Genomic DNA, 19,848 nt, shown 5'->3' on the forward strand with positions numbered 1-19,848 from the left:
CTTTCCTAAATCATTTCTTCCCATATTTCGATCACTCAGGATCCTACCGTACTTAAACCCACAATTTCTGTTCTATCATCTGTCTATCTATAAATAATACTATGGGGCTAAGGTTATGGCTCAGTCAGTGAAGCACTTGCCATGTAAGGAAGAGGACCTAAGTTTGGATCCCCAGCATTCCGTAAATGCCAGACATGCCACATCACCTGTAATTCCAGAGCTCAGGAGATTTGACAGGGATCCCCCAAATCAAGCAAGTTCTAGGTTCAAGTGAAAGATCTCTCAATAAATAAGGTAGAAAAGAGCTGAGAAGACACCTCAGTGGTTGCTTGCAGAGCCTAGGTTCAGTTCTCCAGTACCAACATAAGGCCACATGCACAAAGTGGCACATGTGTCTGGAGTTTGTTTACAAAAGCAAGAGAGGCTCTCGTGTGTCCATTCTCATTCGGTCCTGCAAATAAATAAGTGGAGAATAATCAAGAAAGACACTGGCTATGGTCCTTTATAGGCACATGGATATACAAGTACACATGCATACATAACAAATACAGAGAGGTCTAAGTAAAGCTTGCTAATCCTTGTACTTCTAGTATTTGAAGGGTTGAAGCAGGAGGATCACCATGAATTTAAGGTTTGCCTGAGCTACAGAGCAAAACCCTGTCTCAAGAAGGGGGCGGGGAGTGGGCGGCTGTGGTTAAGGTGCTTGTCTGCAAACCCTTGAACTTCTGACCCTTCTGCCTTTAATTCCCCTTCCTGAATACTGGGATTACAAGCATTCACCATCACACCCAGTTCATGTAGTGTTGAGTATATCCATCCCAGTGTTTTATGTATGTTAAGCAAGCATCGTACCAACTGAGCTCTACTCCCCAGCTCAGGGGTTTTTGATTTTGTTTTTGTTTTTGTTTTGTTTTGGAGATAGCATCTCACTCTAGCCCAGGCTCCTTGAACTCACAGTGATCCTTATACTTCTGCTTCCTGAATGTTTAAAGGTGTGTGCCACCATTTAAGTGTGTGAAGTGTGTGCGTGCACACACATGCATGCCAAGGTCTCTTGCTCTTGCAATCAAATGCCCATCTCCTAGGCTGCAGGCTTTGCAAACAAATGCCTTTAACTGCTGGGCTATCTCTCCATCCCCTCAGGTTTTATTTTACTTTATTTATTTATTTTCCTTTCTTTTTGTATTGATAACTTCCATAATTATGCACAATAAATCATAGTTCCCCCCAACATACACTTGTGCCTTTGCAGCCCCACTTTCCATCATATTCCATCCCTCTCTCAATCAGTCTCTCTTTTATTTTGATGTCATCATCTTTCCCTGTTTTGGTTTTTCAAGATAGGGGCTCACTCCAGCCCAGGCTGACATGGAATTCACTATGTAGTCTCACGGTGGCCTCAAACTTACAGCAATCCTCCTACCACTGCCTCCCGAGTGCTGGGATCAATGGTGTATGCCACAATGCCCGGCTTTTTCTTTCTATTTTGAGGGTCTTGTGTAGGTTTTTTTCAGAAATGCTTTTTATATATATGCAAGCAGAGAGAACAGGTATACCAAAGCCTTTAGCCACTGCAGATGAACTCCAGATACATGCTCCACTTTGTGTACCTGGCTTTACATGGGTAGTGGGGAATTGAACAAAGGTCATTAGGCTTTGAAGGTGTGCCTTAACCACCAAGCCCTCTCCAGCCCTTTATTTATTTATTTTTATTTTTAATTTTCAAAGTAGGGTTTCACTGTAGTCCAGGCTGACCTGGAATTCACTGTGTAGTCTCAGGATGTCTTTGAACTCAGTCCTTCTACTTCTGCATGTGGTGGGATTAAAGGTGTGCACCACGGCTTAAGAACATTTTAATGGTTTGACTTACATATATCTGTATTCTCCAAGCTTCACCCTTGTATTGCTAACTTATTTATTTGTGTGTGTGTGTGCTCGTATGTGTCGAGGCCCTAGGTGTGGCTGAGCTACATAATTTTCCTATATAGCTGGATAACGTTGTATGGAATTACTATACCATTAAGCAGTCAACTATTATTAGGTATATTGTTCTAATTTTTATTGTTTTAGTTAATGCTACAGTGAATAACATGTATTTTCTTCTTTTGAATTATTTCCTTGGATAAGTCTTTAAGATGGAATTCTTGGGCCAGAAAATAAAGGCAGATAAAACCAACAGATTTTGTTATTGAGTCTGTCTACACTTTACACTGAAGCTATGAGAATAAATTAGCATTGAGAATAAACTTCAAGCTGGGTGTGGTGGTGCACGCCTTTAATCCCAGCACTCAGGATCACTGAGTTCAAGGCCACCCTGAGACTACATAGTGAATTCCAGGTCAGCCTGGGCTAGAGTGAGACCCTACCTCAAAAAAAAACCCTTCAGTATTTTGCTTTGAATCATTAAGATGAAGAGGTTTTTTTTTTTTTTGTTTGTTTGTTTGGGGTTTTTTGCTCCTTTTTGCTCCCTTCTGTTTTCCAGACAGGAAATCTCCCCCATTCCTATCGGCTTATCAGTGTCGTCAGTCACATTGGCAGCACCTCTTCTTCAGGTAAGACACTTCAGCATTGTAGAAATGAAGAAACAGCGTTTGCTCTTTCATGTTACTCTTTTCCTGTCTTTCTAAGGTATAAATTGAGGGCATGACAAAAAACCTAAGGGTATGAGAATGTAGCTTAGTTGGTGGAGTGCTTTCCTAATATACACAAAGCCCTGAATTGGATCCCCATTACCACATAACCTGGGTTTGTGAGTTGGAGGCCAGCCTGGGCTACATGAGACCCTGTTTTAAAAAGAAAGAAAGAAAAAAAAAAAAACTTTCCTGGGGCTGGAGAGATGGCTTAGTGCTTCAGGTGCTTGCCTGCAAAGCCTAATGATTGATTACCCAGTACCCACATAAAGCCAGATACAATGGTGCAGTGCATTCATCTGGAGTTTGTTTATCTTTCTCTCCCAGGTTTGATTCCCCAAGACCTACATAAGCCAGATGCACAAAGTGGTGCATGCATCTGGAATTCGTTTTCAGTAGCTTGAGGCCCTGCCATGCCCTTTCTCTCTGTCTTTCTCTCTCTCTTCCTCAAATGAAAAAAAAAATTTTTTTTAAGTCTTTCCTTTGGGGGTTGGGGAGCTGGCTTCATGGTTAAATGTACCTGCCTTCTTAAGCCTGCACCCCAGCACCCACATAAAGCCAGACACCACGTGGTCATTCCAGTGCACTTGTGGCAATGGGCGGCCGAACCAGAAGAATCGTGAAGCTCATGGCTGGCTCGCTAGTCTGGCCTGGCTTTCATGGTGGCAAACAAGACTTTCTCAAAATCAGGTAGAAGAGTTCCAATACCCCAGGGTTGTCTTGTGACCTTCACGTGTGCACTTATGTGCCCAGTCACACAAACACGTGCAATTTTTAAAAATCTTTGCTTTAATCAAACACTGGATTATATTAATAGGTGTAACAGTTTTGATATTCCTGTTCATAAATGACCTAAATTCTCCTGGGCAAAATATATTTATTAAAATGTTGTCCCTGCCAGGCTTAATGGTATACCTCTGTGATCTTTTCTTTTTATTTTAATATTTATTTGAGAGAGAGAGAGAGAGAATGGGCACACCAGGGCCTCTAACCACTGCAGACAAACTTCAGACACATGTGTCACCTTGTGTATCTGGCTTATGTGAGCACTGGGGAATCAAACCTGGGTTCTTAGGCTTCACAGACACATGCCTTAACCACTAAGCCATTTCTCTAGTCCAACCTCTGTGATCTTCATGCTCAGAAGTTGGAAGTAGGAGGATTGAAAATTCAGGGCCAGCCAGGACTAGGTAGATGAGTTCAAGGCTACCTTGAGCTACCTAGAAAGACCCTGTCTCAAAAGACCCGGGGCTGGGGATGTTGTTCAGTAGTTGTACCACATGCAAGGCATTAGATTTAGCCCCACAGCCACACCAAAAAAGTCCCTTGAACTGTGTGTGATGTCACACATCTGGTTAACTACAGCACTCAGAAGGTTGAGGCAGGAGGATTGCAAGTTAAGACCAGCCTAGGCTACATAGCAAGACTATCACTTTTTAAATTTTATTTTATTTTTATTTTTTATTTTTTTGGTAGGGTTTCACTCCAGCCCAGGGTAACCTGGAATTCACTCTGTAGTCTCAGGGTGGCCTCGAACTCATGACGATCTTCCCATATACTTCTGCCTCCTGAGTGCTGGAATTAAAGGTGTGTACCACCACACTTGGCTCTATCTTTATTTTTTTAATATTTTTATTTGAGAGGGATAGAGAGACAGTATGGACATGCCAGAGCCTCCCACCACTGCAGATAAGCTCCAGACATGTGCACCACTTTGTGCATCTGGCTCTTTTTTTTTTTCAAGGTAGGGTCTTACTTTCATCCAGGCTGACCTGGAACTCACTATGCAGTCTCAGGGTGGCCTGGAATTCATAGAGATCCACCTACCTCTGCCTCCCGAGTGCTGGGACTAAAGGCGTGCGCCACCACGCCCAGTGCATCTGTCTTTTTGTTGGTCCTGGGAAATAGAACTCAGACTGTCAGGACCCATAAGCAAATGCCTTAACTAGTGAGCCATCTCTAGCAAGACCCAGCAAGACCATCTTTAAATGCATATGTGTGTATATCCCTTAATTCTCTGTTCATGTATCTAAACATATTTTAGAACTATTGAATATATTGTAGGTCCTTCTCAAAGTTACTATATCTGGAAAAAATTCAGTATGTTTTAGAAAAACCTTAATTTTCAAATTTTATTTGTCTCAGGTCATTACATTAGTGATGTGTATGACATTAAGAAGCAGGCGTGGTTTACTTACAATGACCTGGAAGTGTCTAAAATTCAAGAGGCTGATGTACAGAGTGATCGTGATCGGAGTGGCTACATCTTCTTCTATATGCACAAGTAAGCAACTTGCCGGATCTGAAGTAACAGGCTGAATATTGCCTGTACTCTAAATCCTGTCCTGTGGGAATAAAATATTCCCATTACTCCACCATTTGGGAGTTTTTGAGTTTTGTTATCTTTGCTTAGGGCTCCTCTCTTGGTATTTCCTTATAAGTCCAGAATATTTTCTCTGTGAACTCAATATTAATTATTCATCCCACAATAGTATCAAGGTATGGAACTTAACAACTTGATTTGTGGTACTCTAAATCTTTTTCGTCTTTCAGTTTATTGGCAAGATCTGGTTTATGTACATGAAAACTATGTATCTTTTTTGTTTTTTTTGAAGCAGAGTCTCACTGTAGCCCAGGCTGACCTGGAATTTACTATGGAATCTCAGGGTTAGCCTTGAAATCACAGCAATCCTCCTACCTCTGCCTCCTGAGTGTTGAGCTTAAAGGTGCCACCACACCCAGTTTACTTACCATTTTTAAAACAATCTGTTGGCATTTCCCCTCAGAAATCAGCACCCAAGGGGTTAAGCTGGTGATTTTAAAAAAAGTGACTCATTTACTTAATCAGTATCCATTTCCTGTTTCTTTTTCTCTTGTTCGCACTTTGGTTCTGCTCACTGAATTCCATGTTGTATTTTTGTTTGTTTTATTTTAAGGGAGATCTTTGATGAATTGCTGGAAACAGAAAAGAATTCTCAGGCACTCAGCATGGAAGTAGGGAAGACCACCCGCCCCGCTTCATGAGGAGCAGACTCCTGGGTTGGCAGCATGCACTGCATCTTCTTTCACTGCCACCCACCTTCACCTTTTCCTCTGCCTGACGAGAATTTGGAGTTCTATTTGATTCAGGAGCAACAAACAGCTCAGGGCCAAACTAAAAGACAAAATCAGTTATGTGGACTGCTCCATGCTGTTTTATGGAAACCTTGGTGTCCTCTATGGCTAACTATTCTTTTTCTCCTACAAGAGTGAGATACTTCCTTTTGTCTTAAGAATCTATGTTGTATGTGTATGTGTGTGTGTGTGTGTGTATGCACACACACACTCATGTTTATGGAATGAATGGAGCCTTAAAGAGTTAGGAGGAGCCACCAGAGTATATTGCTCACAGTGCCACAGCTGCTTGAGGGAAGATTAAAGTCTGCCCTTTCACCTGAGAAGTGTGTGGGGATATACATATCACTGGCTTTTAGCTTTTCTGTTCTTTGAGTAGCTTCAATTCCAGTCTGATATTTCGTGTATTTGTTATGAGTAAAGTTTACTGGAAAGCCAGTTACATTGATAGCAGTTTATTTTCCTTGTAAAAGGCATGTCTGAGTTTTGTTTTCCCCTCTTCTTAATTTGATGAATCTGTCATGCCTGGCTGTCTACATGTAGTTTCTCCCCCAAAAATCTTGTTATTTCAGAATATGTTACAGTCCCATATTTGGTATTCATTGTACACCTCACATTTTCTCCAAGATTCTTTCACACAGTTTGTATACCATCTATATTATTGTGATGGTTAAGGTAAAATCTTGTATTTCATTATCCTAATGAATTAACCAGAACTGTAAAGGTAAAAATAATATTGCTACAACTGGGACTCCCCAGCAGGAATGCTTAGAGTAAAGAAGAACTTAGTGGCTTTGCCTCCTGGGCAGAGAGGTCAAGAGGCATGTCACTGTTTACAGCTCAAACTCTGGACCACTAAAGCTGAAAGCTAAACACCCTGTCACAAGGGTAAAATTAAATACATAAGCTGGAAGTGTGTTTAATCATTTACTGTGTGACTTTGCCCTAAAAGCAGGGTGGGATTTAAAATGTGACCAGTTTAGGTAATTCAGTGATTTTATATATATATAAAATCTTTTTAGGTGCTCTGAATTGAGGCTAAGAAGGGATGCAATATTAAGTGTTCCAGTGGTCACTGAGCCAACATAACCTGCTTGGCTAAACAGCTTATAAAGCCATACAAAGAATATGAGCTCAAGTGTCATTAAGACTGCATAGACTTAATTGCAAAATGAAACCTTTACTATTTTCTTTCCTGCTTTTTCTTGCCTTTAATAAATGAGAGGATTGTTCTAAGTTCTGAGGTAGGAATGAAATCAGGTTTTCAGTGGGAGCAAGCATTAAAACCCAAGACTTAATATATGATTATCAGTTCTGGAAGATTGCCTTCAGATAACTTCAGCCAAACTCTAGCAACCAGGATGTGTTCTGACAGTATCCCACTCTGAAGTTGTTGTCTTTTGAATTGTAAATGGCCTCCGTGCCAATGAGACATGCTTTCTTTGCCTCCTACCATCTAGCAGCATATGTGATTGTAGTGAATGTTCCAGAGTGGCACAGTGATAGGTTAGAAGAGGAAAACACTTATTTTTAAACTTCTTAAATCTTTTTTTATTTCTCCAGCAGTCTCATTTCCTTTTGTTTTCCTTGAAAATGACTGATGTTCTCATAAATGAGTGAAGTAGTGATCACATTCTGTAGTTATTTTCTTTCTGGTTTCTGAATTTGAGAGCTTGAAGCTGTTAAAAATTATTGAGTTTGATAGCACGTCTTTAATCCCAGCACTCAGAAGGCTGAGGTTAAAGGAGCACCATGAGTTCAGGGCCAGCCTGGGCTACAAAGTGAGGTACAGGTCAGCCTGAGCTAAAGTGAGACCTGTCCTCAAAAAAAAAAAAAAAAAATTAAAAGGGAGGGGGAACAGTTTGAAATGAGGTTTATGTTAAGACATGGATAAAAATAGAAATAATGATAAAAGCCTAAAATGCCTCATGAGTAACCTTATTTGAATTGCTTTCATAGCTGGCATATGTGTGTGGCACAGAAACCTGATTTGGTTTTGATCTTCATGTCTTGGGCAAGACTTGTTAGTTGAAAACAGGCCAGTAGAATATACAAGTATCTCATTGATCTTTCATGATGTTGAATTGTATGATCTGTCCATCCTTGTGGCATTGGCAGCCTTTTTTCTTTTCTTTTTTTCTTGATCCTTTAGCATATATTTGACTCCAAATGGAGATTTCAGCTAGGCTTTGTTGATGGGGGTGTTGGTTATTGTAAGCTGGCTGTATATACTTTATAATCATAAATAGATAATATATTTCTGTTTTTATTTTTATTTTTGCACATTGTGATACCATAATTGAGGGATGGAGCAATCAGTATGTTGAGGCCAGGAAAGGACAAAATTAAGAATTGGGGGGATGGGGAGCTTCAGTTCCATGCAATATGCATAACTAACCTTCCCATTCAAAATACCAAATGTGGTTACATTACTTTAAATAACTGGACTGGAGCTTGATAGTTCTGGATACAATCTTTTGAATCTTAGTCAAAAAATTTGGAGGGGGGGCTGGGCGTGGTGGTGCACGTCTGTAATCCTAGTATTTGGGAGGCTGAGTTAGAAGGATCACCATAATGCCAGGAGCTACAGAGTAAGTTCCAGACCAGCCTGGGCTAGAGTGAGACCCCCCCCCCACACACACACACACCTGGAAAAAACTAAGAAAAAAATTTGGAAGGAAAAAAATAACCTAAAAACTTGATTTTTATCCTGTTTTATACAATTGGAAAGCTGTATATGGCTCAGTGCTGTTATTCTGTTTAGTAGCCAAGACTATAATTTAGGCCAATGAGATGATTCTTGTTTTGTAGATATATATTTATATTTGTATACACCATCATAAGTTTTGTCCCCGAGGATAGAATAAGAAGCAAACCCATGAATTGGTGTTCCGTTTATGTTTTGATTCCAAATTTGTTGTCTTCTTGCTATGGTCAAGCTTAACTTAAATGGCTTAGTAGCAAACCTAACAAATGTAAATGTGTTTACATTTTAAGAAGTATGTAGTAATACAGATGGTTGATTGACTCTGGATGCAAATATGAAAACTACACGATTGTTTATCCTCCTTGATGAAGGGTAAAATCCTGAAAGAAAAGCTTTAATATTTAAAACCTCAGCAAAGTGATCTATGAATTTCCTCTACACTGCATTTCTGCTTTACTATTGTGTAAGGACACCCAATACAAGTACAGGGACAGTGGTATAATGCAAATATCTGGAGACACAAGTTAAAGAGAAAAGCCAGGTAGTTTGTAAACTCACTTAGGGTCCCATAAAGACTATGCAGAAATACACTGTTACCTTCCCCTCTTCTCTGCCCTCTGAAACAACTGCAGTGGGCGCTTCTGCCAACCTTTTTCCCTATTTGGTTTAACTGGCCCCCTAAGGTGAACTGTTACTTCAATCAGGACAGAACTAGAACTCTAAATACATGTGAGTCTTGTATGTAGAGAGAAATCAACAACTCAACACCATATGGAAGTTATAGAAGTATTCTAGTCAATGGCTATGTCCTTTTTGCTCCTTGTTTTACTGTGGCAAGTACACACAAAAAATTTAAGAAATTTCCAACCTCTGACTAGTCCTTTGATGCCTCACTTCAGAATTCTAATTTTGTCTCTAGTAAGTCTTACTGTCATCTGAAGAAGTAAATTTTTTATTATTTTATTAGAACACAGTTTGTTAAGTCATGAGTTTCATGACAGGCATTCTGCTGTTTCACCATTGACTCCCTTATGTTGCTTCGATTGCTAGGATTGACGCAGTCTCTTTTGTTATACACAATTAGTAAATTGTTCTCTTTCCATGTGTGTTATGTGTCTGAGATCTTGAGGTTTTAATTAAAAGTGTGCCAGTATGAGTAAGCATTATAGTGACAGTGAATTTCAAGTACAGAGAAGTTCAGAGTTCTAGGTCTATCTACAGGCATAAGAACAGAGTAGAGGAGGGTCTGGATCAGGCTCCAAGTTCTTCAGATCAGATCAAGTGCCAGAACACAGGGGTAGTCAGCTGAGCTGGTCTATTTCAAAAACAGTGAACAGACAGGGAAACCACAAGAGGGTGTGCACACTTCTGCCCCAGTCTTCCCTCCTCCGTCAACCTCCCCGGCCCATGGGTAGCGGTTCTTTATGCCTAGGGTGAGGAAAACAACAGTGAGGTTCCTGCACTTTGCCTAATTGAGCCACTCTCAGGTTTGCTGGCAGCTTTGGCCACATATTTATGAAGTGGCTTTTTCCTTTTGTGTTCAGAGTGACTTGATTCTGATTCTTGATGTTTTGTATGGAACGGCACTTTATCTGTGTTTTAGCAGAACTGTTCCTCTATCCTTGACGGTTTTTCCTTGTTTTGTTTCCTTTTTAAATTATATAAAGTTTTGTGTGTGTGTGAAATTAAAGCCTTTATTAGCCTTGTATTGGTTTGACTTATTTCTTTAAAAGGACACATGCATGGAGACAGTTTGAACAAACACCTGTTTGAAGTGTCAGTCACCTGGTTAGCTTCCTGATTGGACCCGAGGAGCCTATGAAACTGCAGAGGCTTCTGGGTAACAGTTTGTAAACCCAGCATCAGCCTTAACTAAGCACTTCCTGGATTAGAGCATCAGGTAGGAGTGATATCTGCATTTCATGCAGACTTCAAAGAAGGGGTCTCCTTAACCGACCACATATGGCAGTAAGAAAAGTTTGTGAAAGAAAGCTCTTACCTTGGAGCAATATGTAAAAGTGCAAAACGCCCTAGCCTCCCTACTGTTGATCAACTTTACTGGAGAAAACCTTTCTTCAGAACCAGTGTCTTATGTAGTGTTTGGCTGCTCTGAGCAAAAAAAAAAAAGCTATAGAACAAGATGGTTAGAAAAGATGTAGCGCCCTAGCTTAGAAACAATCCAGCCATCTTCAGATCACAGGCTCCATGGGAGGTGGCATCTTTCAGAAGGAACTGGTAGATTACTAAACAGGGCATTGCCGCACACTGCTGCTCTCATGCACCCATGGAGACACTGTACAATTGACGTAGGACTAAAATGAGTGCTGACGAAAACCCTTGCAAGCAGGACAGGGTGCTGCCTTATAGACACAAGTACTCGTCTCAAAATAGGCCTTTTTCCTTCTTGAGGTTTTGTTGCTTCCATCGAGGCAGGGCAGAGAAGGCAGCCGGTGTCATCCCCAAGACCTTAGTGAAATCTTCCATGGACAGGTGCTCCTGGAGAAGAGCACCAGAAAGCAAAAGTCACAGGTGTGACAAATAACCAAACACAAAAAGCAAAGTCGACCCTGGCACTGGGGCAGCGGTTCAAGTAGACAGAGTGCTGGCCATGCAAACATGCAGGCCTGGGTTTGGATCTCCAGAACCCCTACGGAAATACCAGACATGCTGGCACACACCTTTAAATCCCAGGGAGGCAGAGACAATCCCTGGAGCTCATTGGCTGCCTAGACTAGCTGAATCAGTGCTAGATTCAGCAAGAGACCCTGTCGCAAAGAAGACCTACTGAGGTAAAAATCCCTGCTGCCCCCCCCCCCTCAGTGTAGACCTGTGGTTTCTCACACACCAAAAAGCCAACACTAGCTGGGCATGGTGGCACACGCCTTTAATCCCAGCACTCGGGTGCCACATAGGATTGCCATAAGTTCAAGACCAGTCTGAGTCTGCATAGTGAATTCCAGGTCAGCCTAGGCTAGAGTGAGACCCTACCTTGGAAGAAAATCAAAATCTATGTATCTGGGGGACTAGGATGTTGTCTCAGTGGATAAAGCACTTGCCTTGGGTCGCCAGAACCCCCACACAGCCAGACGCTGCAGCACAAGTGTCTCATCTCCGTGTGCTTGCAACAAGAAGGGAGGCAGCGACAGCAGCAGTTCAGTGACCAGCGAGCCTAGCAAGGGCAGCACTGAAGGAGACCCTGCCTCAAACTAGGTGGAAGACGAGGACCAACACCCAAAGTTGTCCTCCGACCTCCACACGTGCACCCACACTTGCCATCTCCTGTCATCCTGCCAGTGACACTGAAGATGAACTAGGACTATTTTACCTTTGTACTTCTGGCTTGGAAATCATGGCTGGATGTATCTTCAAGCATGCGACAGAGAGTTGATGAAAATAACCTTTGTCCCAGCTCTCAGATGATAAAATGACTATGCTGTTTATGACATCTAACTACCCTTTGGGCATGCCCAATTAAAACAGCCTGACTTACGCCTTCATTTCTACTCCTCAAGGCACTGAGAGATGGACAGCTTTGGGCAGAGTGACACAATATAATTCCAGCAACCCAAGAACTTGAGGTAGGAAAATCAGAAGTTTAAGGCCTGCCTGGCCTACAGAGTAAGTTTAAGGATAGCCTGAGCAATTGCGTAAGATTCTGTCTCAAAATAAAATGTAAAGGCCGGGTGTGGTGGCATATGTCTTTGATTCCAGCACTCAGGAGGCAGAAGTGGGAGGATCACCATGAGTTTGAGGCCATCCTGAGACTACATAGTGAATCCGAGGTTAGCCTAGGCTAAAGCAAGATCCTGCCTTGAAATACCAAAAATAAATGAAAAGGAAAGAAAAAAAGAACAACCTCTGGAGACATAGCTCAGTGGTAGAGCACTTGCCTGTCATTTGTGAGGTCCTAGATTCAATTTCCTCAATGGGAAAAAACAAAAGGTGTTCGGGCAGAGGGGGCGGTGCTGGCAGTTAAGGTGCTTGCCTGCAAAGCCAAAGGACCCAGGTTCAATTCCCCTGTACCCATATAAGCCAGATGCACAAGGTGGCACATGTGTCTGGAGTTTGTTCTTAGTGGCTACTGGTTCTGGTGTGCCCATTCACTCCCTCTATCTGCTTCTCATGCTCTCAAGAAATAAAAAGAAAAACTTAAAGGTGTTCAGGAAGCCAGGCATGATGGCACATACCTTTAATCCCAGCATTCAGGAGGCAGAGATAGAGGATCACCATGGGTTCAAAGGCCACCCTGAGACTACATAGTGAATTCCAGGTCAGCCTGGGACAGAATGAGACCCTACCTCAAAGAAAAGTGTTCAGGGCTAGGAGAAGTAGAGTGACTTTTATTTGATTCCCATTACCCTCTGACTCCCAAGCACTGGAGTTATAGGCATGCACCACCACACCCAGCTCAGAGTAGCTTTTTTTTGTTGTTGTTTGTTTCTTTTTTAGGCAAAAGAGAGCAAGAGAGAGAGAGAGAGAGGGAGGGATTTGGTGCATCAGGGCCTCCAGCCACTGCAATCAAACTCCAGATGTATGTGCCACCTTGTGCACATGTATGACCTTGCATGCTTATATCACTTTGTGCATCTGGCTTATGTGGGACCTGGAGAGTAGAACCTGGGTCCTTAGGCTTAGCAGACGAGCACCTTAACCACTAAGCCATCTCTCCAGCCCTCGGAGTGGCTTTTCTTAATTTTGAATTGACAGAGTGGAATTTTCCTGGACACCACTCCTTTGGCTCCCAGAGTGCCCTGCACTGTGCAGCTTCCTGGTAAACATGTATAGATGGGTTTTAAGCTCAGGTGGGTACCATCTCCCAGTTCTCTAATCTGTCATTAGGTTTGCCTCCCACCCCTGGGCATTCTCCCCTTAAGGCTCCTGGGAACGGGTTGCTGGGAGCCATCCCTGTCCCCAAGCAGGGTGGTAGAGCACCTTATTTTGGAAGAAAGTAAACAAAACAGTTTGGGCATCGGTGGGTGGGGAATGGCTGCAGGAACTCAATTTGTTCATAGCTGCCCCCCCCCGCCCCCGCCCTAGCTCCTTCACAGAAGTGGCTGCAGATGACTGGTGTCCCTGACCCAGCCAGGCTCCCTTCTCAGCTGCTGGAGTCTGAATCTCTGCCCACCCCCTGGTGGTTTGATTCAGGTGTCCCCCATAAACTTAGGTGTCCTGAATGCTACGTTCCCAGCTGATGGAGATTTGGGAATTAATGTCTCCTGGAAAGAGTGTATTGTTGGGGGCCGGCTTATGGGTGTCATAACCAGTGTCCCCTTGCCAGAGTTTGGCACACTCTCCTGTTGTTATTGTCCACCTTATGTTGGCCAGGGGGTGATGTCCACCCTCTGCTCATGCCGTCATTTTCCCTGCCATCTTGGAGCTTCCCCTCAAGTCTGTAAGTGAAAATAAACCCTTTTTTCCCACAATCTGCTCTTGGTCAGATGATTTCTGCCAGCAATGTGAACCTAACTGCAACAGTTCCCCCCCACACACACACACACACAAGCTAGATAGCAGCAACTACCCATCCCAGTGAACTTGTATCTCTCCGTAGGTCCTGCTCTTGAACTCTGCGGGCCTGCCAATTGATTACCAATTCACCCATGCCCACATCCTCCTCCCTGAAGTTTCCTTAGCAGGCCTCAACACTTACATTATCCTCTTACTGCCTGTAGCTAAACCCACCACTCCACTATTCAGAGTTTGGGACACTCAAAGAGATCTGAAAACTCTACCCTCCCCACTTGGCATTGAACACAGCTCTCCCACAAGATGTACACTACTTCCATGATAAAAAATAATCAGAGCTGGCTTAGCAGTGAAAGTGCTTGCCTTTAAAGCCTAGGGACCCAGGTTCGATTCACCAGTACCCATGTAAGCCAGATGCACAAGGTGGCACATGTGTCTGGAGTATGCAGTGGTAGGAGGCTCTGGTATACCCACACAGTCTCTTTCTGCCTTATTTTTTTTAATTTATTTTTATTTGATTATTTTAGAGAGAGAGATAGATAGGCAGAGAGAGAATGGGTGCTCCAGGGCCTCCAGGTACTGTAAACAAACTCCAGACACGTGTGCCCCCTTGTGCATCTGGCTTACGTGGGTCCTGGGGAACTGAATATGGGTCCTTTGGCTTTGCAGGCAAACACCTTAACCACTAAGCCATCTCTCCAGCCCTAAATAAAATACTGTTTAAAAACATCAGGGGCTGGAGAGATGGCTTTGTGGTTAAGGCACTTGCCTGTAAAGCCTGATGACCCAGGCTCAATTTTCTAGTACCCATATAAGTCAGATACACAAACTGACATATGTTTGGAGTTTGTTTGTAGTGGCATTAGGTCCTGGCATGCCCATTCTCATTTTCTCTCTCTCTGTCTCTCTCTCTGTCTCTCTCTCTGTCTCTGTCTCTGTCTCTCTCTCTCTCTCTCTCCTTGCAAATATTTCACACACACACAAAAAAATTAAAGATAAAAATCTAGGGCTGAAGGGGGAGGGAGGGAATTACCATGGGATATTTTTTTATAATCATGGAAAATGCTAATAAAATTTTTTTTAAAAAAATCTAGGGCTGAAGAGAAGGCTTAGCAGTTAAGGCACTTGCCTGCAAAACCTAAGGACCCAGTTTCCTCCCCAGTACCCATGTGTGCCAGCTACACAAGGTGGCACATGCATCTGGAGTTGGTTTGCAGTGGCTAGAGGCCCTGGTGCACCAATTCTCTCCTTCCCCTCTTTCTCTCAAGTAAATAAGGGATGTAAGACTGTCATAAAGGTGTTTTGTTTATCGGGGCATCCCTAGCACCCAGACCCCTGTAGGGCACAATCTGAGGTCGGGAAGACTGTCCAACAGATGGACCAGCCAGATAGATCACCAAAGTCCTGCTTGGTGGGCCTGACCCACCTCCTTCCTGCTGGGGTCCACGCCCTCAGGGAGGTCCTCCACGGGCTTGTTCACCAGCTGCTCCAAGGGGAAGATGGGCAGGGGCCCAGAACTGAAGCTGGTGTTGGCAGTGAACACATCCACTTTGGGGCTTGTGATCTCCTAGGGAAAGAAGGAAACCAAGTTACTTCCGCCTCTGTATTCTTACCTCCCATGCTGCCTTGCTCTCTGAAGTCAACACAGATGCTACAACACCTCCTTCAAGAGGCCCTCTGTGGATCTCCACACCTTGCCACACACAAACACACTCCTCGACGCATCTCCCTGGGTTGGACATACGAGCTAACAGCCTAGCGCCCTATATCTGACCAAAGTCACTTAGAACAGGATGACTATTTCATTCAATGACTTATTAACTTCTCTATGGCTTCCCTCAGCATTTGACATCTACCCTGGACATTTATGAGCCTCTCTTATCTGTTGTAAAATTGTCATGCATAAATTTACTCAGCCTTGACCTATCCTTTCTTTTTTAAAGACTGTATGGAGTGTGAGGGGGGGTGGTCTAGAGAGATGGCATTTGCCTGCAAAGCCAAAGGAACCCAGTTCGATTCTCCAGGACCCATGTAAGCCTGATACACAAAGAGGTGCATGCATCTTTCGTTTACAGTGGCTGGAGGCCCTGGTGCACCCATTCTTTCCCCCCCCCACCCACCCTCTCTGCCTGTTTCTCTCTCTCAAATAAATAAATAAAATATATTTTTAAAGACTACCATCAGTCAACCAAGAAGGGTTGAGTGAACATTACAGGGTTCTCAACCTGTGGCTCAAGGAAGTAAGCATGTCCCTTAGTGGTGACCCTGCTGTGTTTGGGAAGTTGCTCTCAGAGTTCAGATGTGTTTCTGCAAAGCTAACCTTATCTTGTTTCCCTGTGAGCCTGGGAACTTCTCAAAGGGGAGGCTTTCAGATCCCATAACTAAGGCCTACAGTCTAAGCAGATCTCTTAACAGAAAGATCAAAGGAGTTAGTTATTCTAACTAGAGAAGCTCTCCCAAACATAATGGTCCCTAGCATTGCCATTCTTTCCCAAAGGGCAGGCCATGAGCTAACTGCACCAAATTACCTGGGCCTGGGCTAGAAAGATGGTTCATCAGTTAAGGCACTTACCTGCAAAGCCTAACAACCTGGGTTTAATTCCCTAGTACCCATTTAGAGCCAGATGCACAAAGTAGTGCATGGATCTTGGGTTCATTTGCAGCAGCTAAAAGCCTTGACACTTGCCTCCCCCCTTTCTTTGCAAATAAATTTAAAAAGTTTTGGTGTTTTTTTTTTCTCAAGGTATGGTCTCGCGCTAGCCCAGGCTGACCTGGAATTCACTAGTCTCAGGGTAGCCTTGAACTCATGGTGGTCCTCCTACCTCTGCCTCCCAAGTGCTGGGATTAAAGGCACTCATCACCGCACCAGGCTAAAAACAAATATTTTTTAAAAGTTTCCATGGCGGAACCCCAGTACTCTGGAGGCAGAGGTAAGAGGTTTGCCATGAGTTCAAGGCCACCCTGAGACTACATAGTGAATTCCAGGTCAGTCCAGGCTAGAGCGAAACCTACCTTGAAAAAAACAAAAATAATTTTTTTTTTAAATACAAGTTTCTTGGGCTGGAGAGATGGCTTAGTGATTAAGGCATTTGCCTGTGAAGCCTAAGGACCCAGGTTCGATTCTTCAGGTCCCACATAAGCCAGGTGCACAAGGTGGTACATGCATCTAAAGTTCATTTGCAATGGCTAGAGGCTCTGGTGTGCCCATCCTCTCTATCTGTCTTCTTCTCTCTCTCTCTCTCTTTCTCTTTCTGTAATAAATAAAATCAAATATTTTTTTGAAAGTTGCCTGGGCTCTTTATTTTCAAGTTTGTTTTTTTTTTTTTGAGAAAGGGTCTCATGTAGCCCAGACTGGCTCCAAACTCACTGTGTACCTAAGGAAAACCTTGAGCTTTGATCCTCTTGCCTCCACCTCCTAAGTGCTGAGATTACAGGTGGACACCACCACACCCTGTTTATGAAGTGCTGGGCACTGAATCCAGGCCTGTACATGCTAGGCAAGCCCTCTACCAGCTAAGCTCCACTCCCAGCCCTAGGCCCTTCATTTAAAATATGAATATCCCGGGGCTGGAGAGATGGCTCAGCGGTTAAGCACTTGCCTGTGAAGCCTATGGACCCCGGTTCGAGACTTGATTCCCCAGGACCCACGTAAGCCCAATGCACAAGGGGGCGCATGTGTCTGGAGTTCATTTGCAGTGGCTGGAGGCCCTGGTGTGCCCATTCTCTCTCTCTCTCTCTCTCTCTCTCTCTCTGCCTCTTCTCTGTCTATTGCTCTCAAATAAATAAATAAAAATAAGCAAAAAAAATTTAAATAAAAATAAAATATGAATATCCCTAGGGGCTGACACAAAGTCTCTAAACCAAAATAGTTGGGAATGGAGCCTTGAAATTTGCAATTTTTGAAGTTTTTTTAAAAAATATTTATGAGAGAGAGAGAATTGATGTGCCAGGGCCTCTAGCCACTGCAAATTGAATGTCAGACGTGTGTGCCATCTTATGCACATGTGGGACCTTGTACACATGTGTCACCTGTGTGTCTGTTTTATGTGGGTTCTGGGGAGCTAAAGCTGGGTACTTAGATATTTTGCAGGCAAGGGTCTTAACTGCTAAGCCATCTCTCCAGCCTAGAATTTGCAATTATGTTGTTATTTTTTAAATGTTTATTTATCTGAGAAAAATAGACAGAGAGAGAGAGAGAGAGACTGAGCATTGCAGGACCTTCTACTTCCACAAAGTTTAGGTGCACGCACCACTCTGTACATCTGACTTTATATGGACACTAGGACATCAAACCTGGACTGAGCCTGTTGTTGATTTTTGAGTCAAGGTCTCACTGGCAGCTTTAAACACACAGTCCTCCTGCCTCGGTTTCCTGAGTTGAGAGATGACAGGTGTACATCACCACGTCCAGCAAGATGTACATTTTGATGCGCTGCCTTATCACCCAGACACATATGCAAGAGAAAATCACTAGCGGCATAGGCATTAAAGAGCAAGAATTTCCACAGAGGAAGTGGGAGGAACAACACAAGACACTGGTATCTTTTCTGTAATATTCTCAGTTCCAACAGGTCTGGTCTGACTGCCACCACACTGCCCTATACTCACATCAGCAATCTGGCTCCAGTCTCCAGAGTTCCCAAGCTCTGTCTTCAGGTCATCATAGGATTTGACGGTCTGCATATAAAGTAAATAACGTCAGAGTTGCAAGAAGGCTGGTCTGTTATCTGGTGTGGAGAAGGGAAGGAGGAAGCTCGGAGTGAGCAAGGAGGTTCCTAAAGAAGGCTGGATGAAAGAGATGAGACCAAAAAGGGTGAACATAGCTAAAAAGGGGAGGCTGGGCATCCATTCCTGCTCAACCTGACTGGGGGATGGAGAAGAATATGGCCCCTTGGCTGTTATTTATTTGCAAACAGAAAGAGACAGAGAAACTGAGAATGGGTGCCCCAGGGCCTCCAGCCACTGCAAATGAACTCCAGATGCGTGAGCCACTTTGTGCATCTGGCTTTATGTGGGTCCTGGGGGAATCATCCAGCTTTGTAAGCAAGCACCTTTAACAGCCCTAAATATGGCCCTTTTTGACTCCTTAAAAAGGCTTGTGAAAATAGCTAGAGGCATTGCTGGGAATCTATCTAGAGTGAGTGGGCTCAAGGGAGTTCAGGGGTTCTGGGGTACAGGAGGGGAGCCCTAGCACAGTACAAGGATGGGAGCAAAAGGGGCACCTCCATAAACCCAAGGCCTGGCACTCAACATCAGACACCCTACCTTGAAAAACCAAACCAAACCAAACAAAAAAATATATATATCTCAAACAAAAACCCAGGCTGGCAGACACACAAAGTGGTACATGCATCTAGAGATTGTTTGTAGTGCGAGAGGCCCTGCTGTGCCCATTCTCCCTCTTACCCCCCACCCTTGAAAATAAATAATTAATTAATTAAAGAAAAAAAAAATGGGCTAGAGGGATGGCTTAGCGGTTAGGGCATTTGTCTACAAAGCCAAAGGACCCAGGTTTGATTCTTCAGATGCACAAGGTGGCACATGTGTCTGGAGTTCATTTGCAGTGGCTGGAGGCCCTGAGCCCATTCCCTCTCTCTCCCTCCCTCCCTATCAAATAAATACATAAAAATAAAATATTTTTAAAAAACCAAAAAATTATTATGCTGGTTTCTGATGCCATAGGCTAGTTTTGCTTTGCTTTGCTTCCCTCCCTTGTTTTTTTTTTTTTTTTTTTGAGGTAGGGTTTCACTCTAGCCCAGGCTGACCTGGAATTCACTATGTACTCTCAGGGTGGCCTCGAACTCACAGCGGTCCTCCTACCTTTGCCTCCCGAGTGCTGGGATTAAAGGAGTGCGCCACCACACCTGGCTCTGGTTTATTCCTTTATTTATTTCCCTATTTATGTATTTGGAGATGTTACTCAGGCTGGTC

General features: G+C 43.4%; 2 protein-coding genes across 3 annotated transcripts in view; one reads left to right on the plus strand and one right to left on the minus strand.

Annotated features, from left to right (window-relative positions):
* Positions 1–10,159, plus strand: part of Usp37 (ubiquitin specific peptidase 37) — a 105,816-nt gene extending 95,657 nt beyond the window's left edge. For both annotated transcript variants that reach the window (XM_045146754.1, XM_045146755.1), the window contains 3 exons: positions 2,483–2,552; positions 4,776–4,914; positions 5,567–10,159. In XM_045146754.1, the coding sequence (XP_045002689.1) occupies positions 2,483–2,552; positions 4,776–4,914; positions 5,567–5,654 (297 nt within the window). In that variant the 3' untranslated portion in view covers positions 5,655–10,159. The remainder of the gene's footprint in view (positions 1–2,482; positions 2,553–4,775; positions 4,915–5,566) is intronic.
* The window catches only part of Vil1 (villin 1), a 36,208-nt gene continuing 25,747 nt past the window's right edge, over positions 9,388–19,848 (minus strand). Inside the window, exons 18-20 of the mRNA XM_004662933.2 lie at positions 18,526–18,594; positions 15,344–15,484; positions 9,388–10,947 (exon numbers count right to left, since the gene is read on the minus strand). Of these exons, the coding sequence (XP_004662990.1) occupies positions 10,834–10,947; positions 15,344–15,484; positions 18,526–18,594 (324 nt within the window). The 3' untranslated portion in view covers positions 9,388–10,833. The remainder of the gene's footprint in view (positions 10,948–15,343; positions 15,485–18,525; positions 18,595–19,848) is intronic.

The sequence above is a fragment of the Jaculus jaculus genome, chromosome 4, assembly GCF_020740685.1.
Source record: "Jaculus jaculus isolate mJacJac1 chromosome 4, mJacJac1.mat.Y.cur, whole genome shotgun sequence".
In the NCBI taxonomy this organism is placed as follows: Eukaryota; Metazoa; Chordata; class Mammalia; order Rodentia; family Dipodidae; genus Jaculus; species Jaculus jaculus.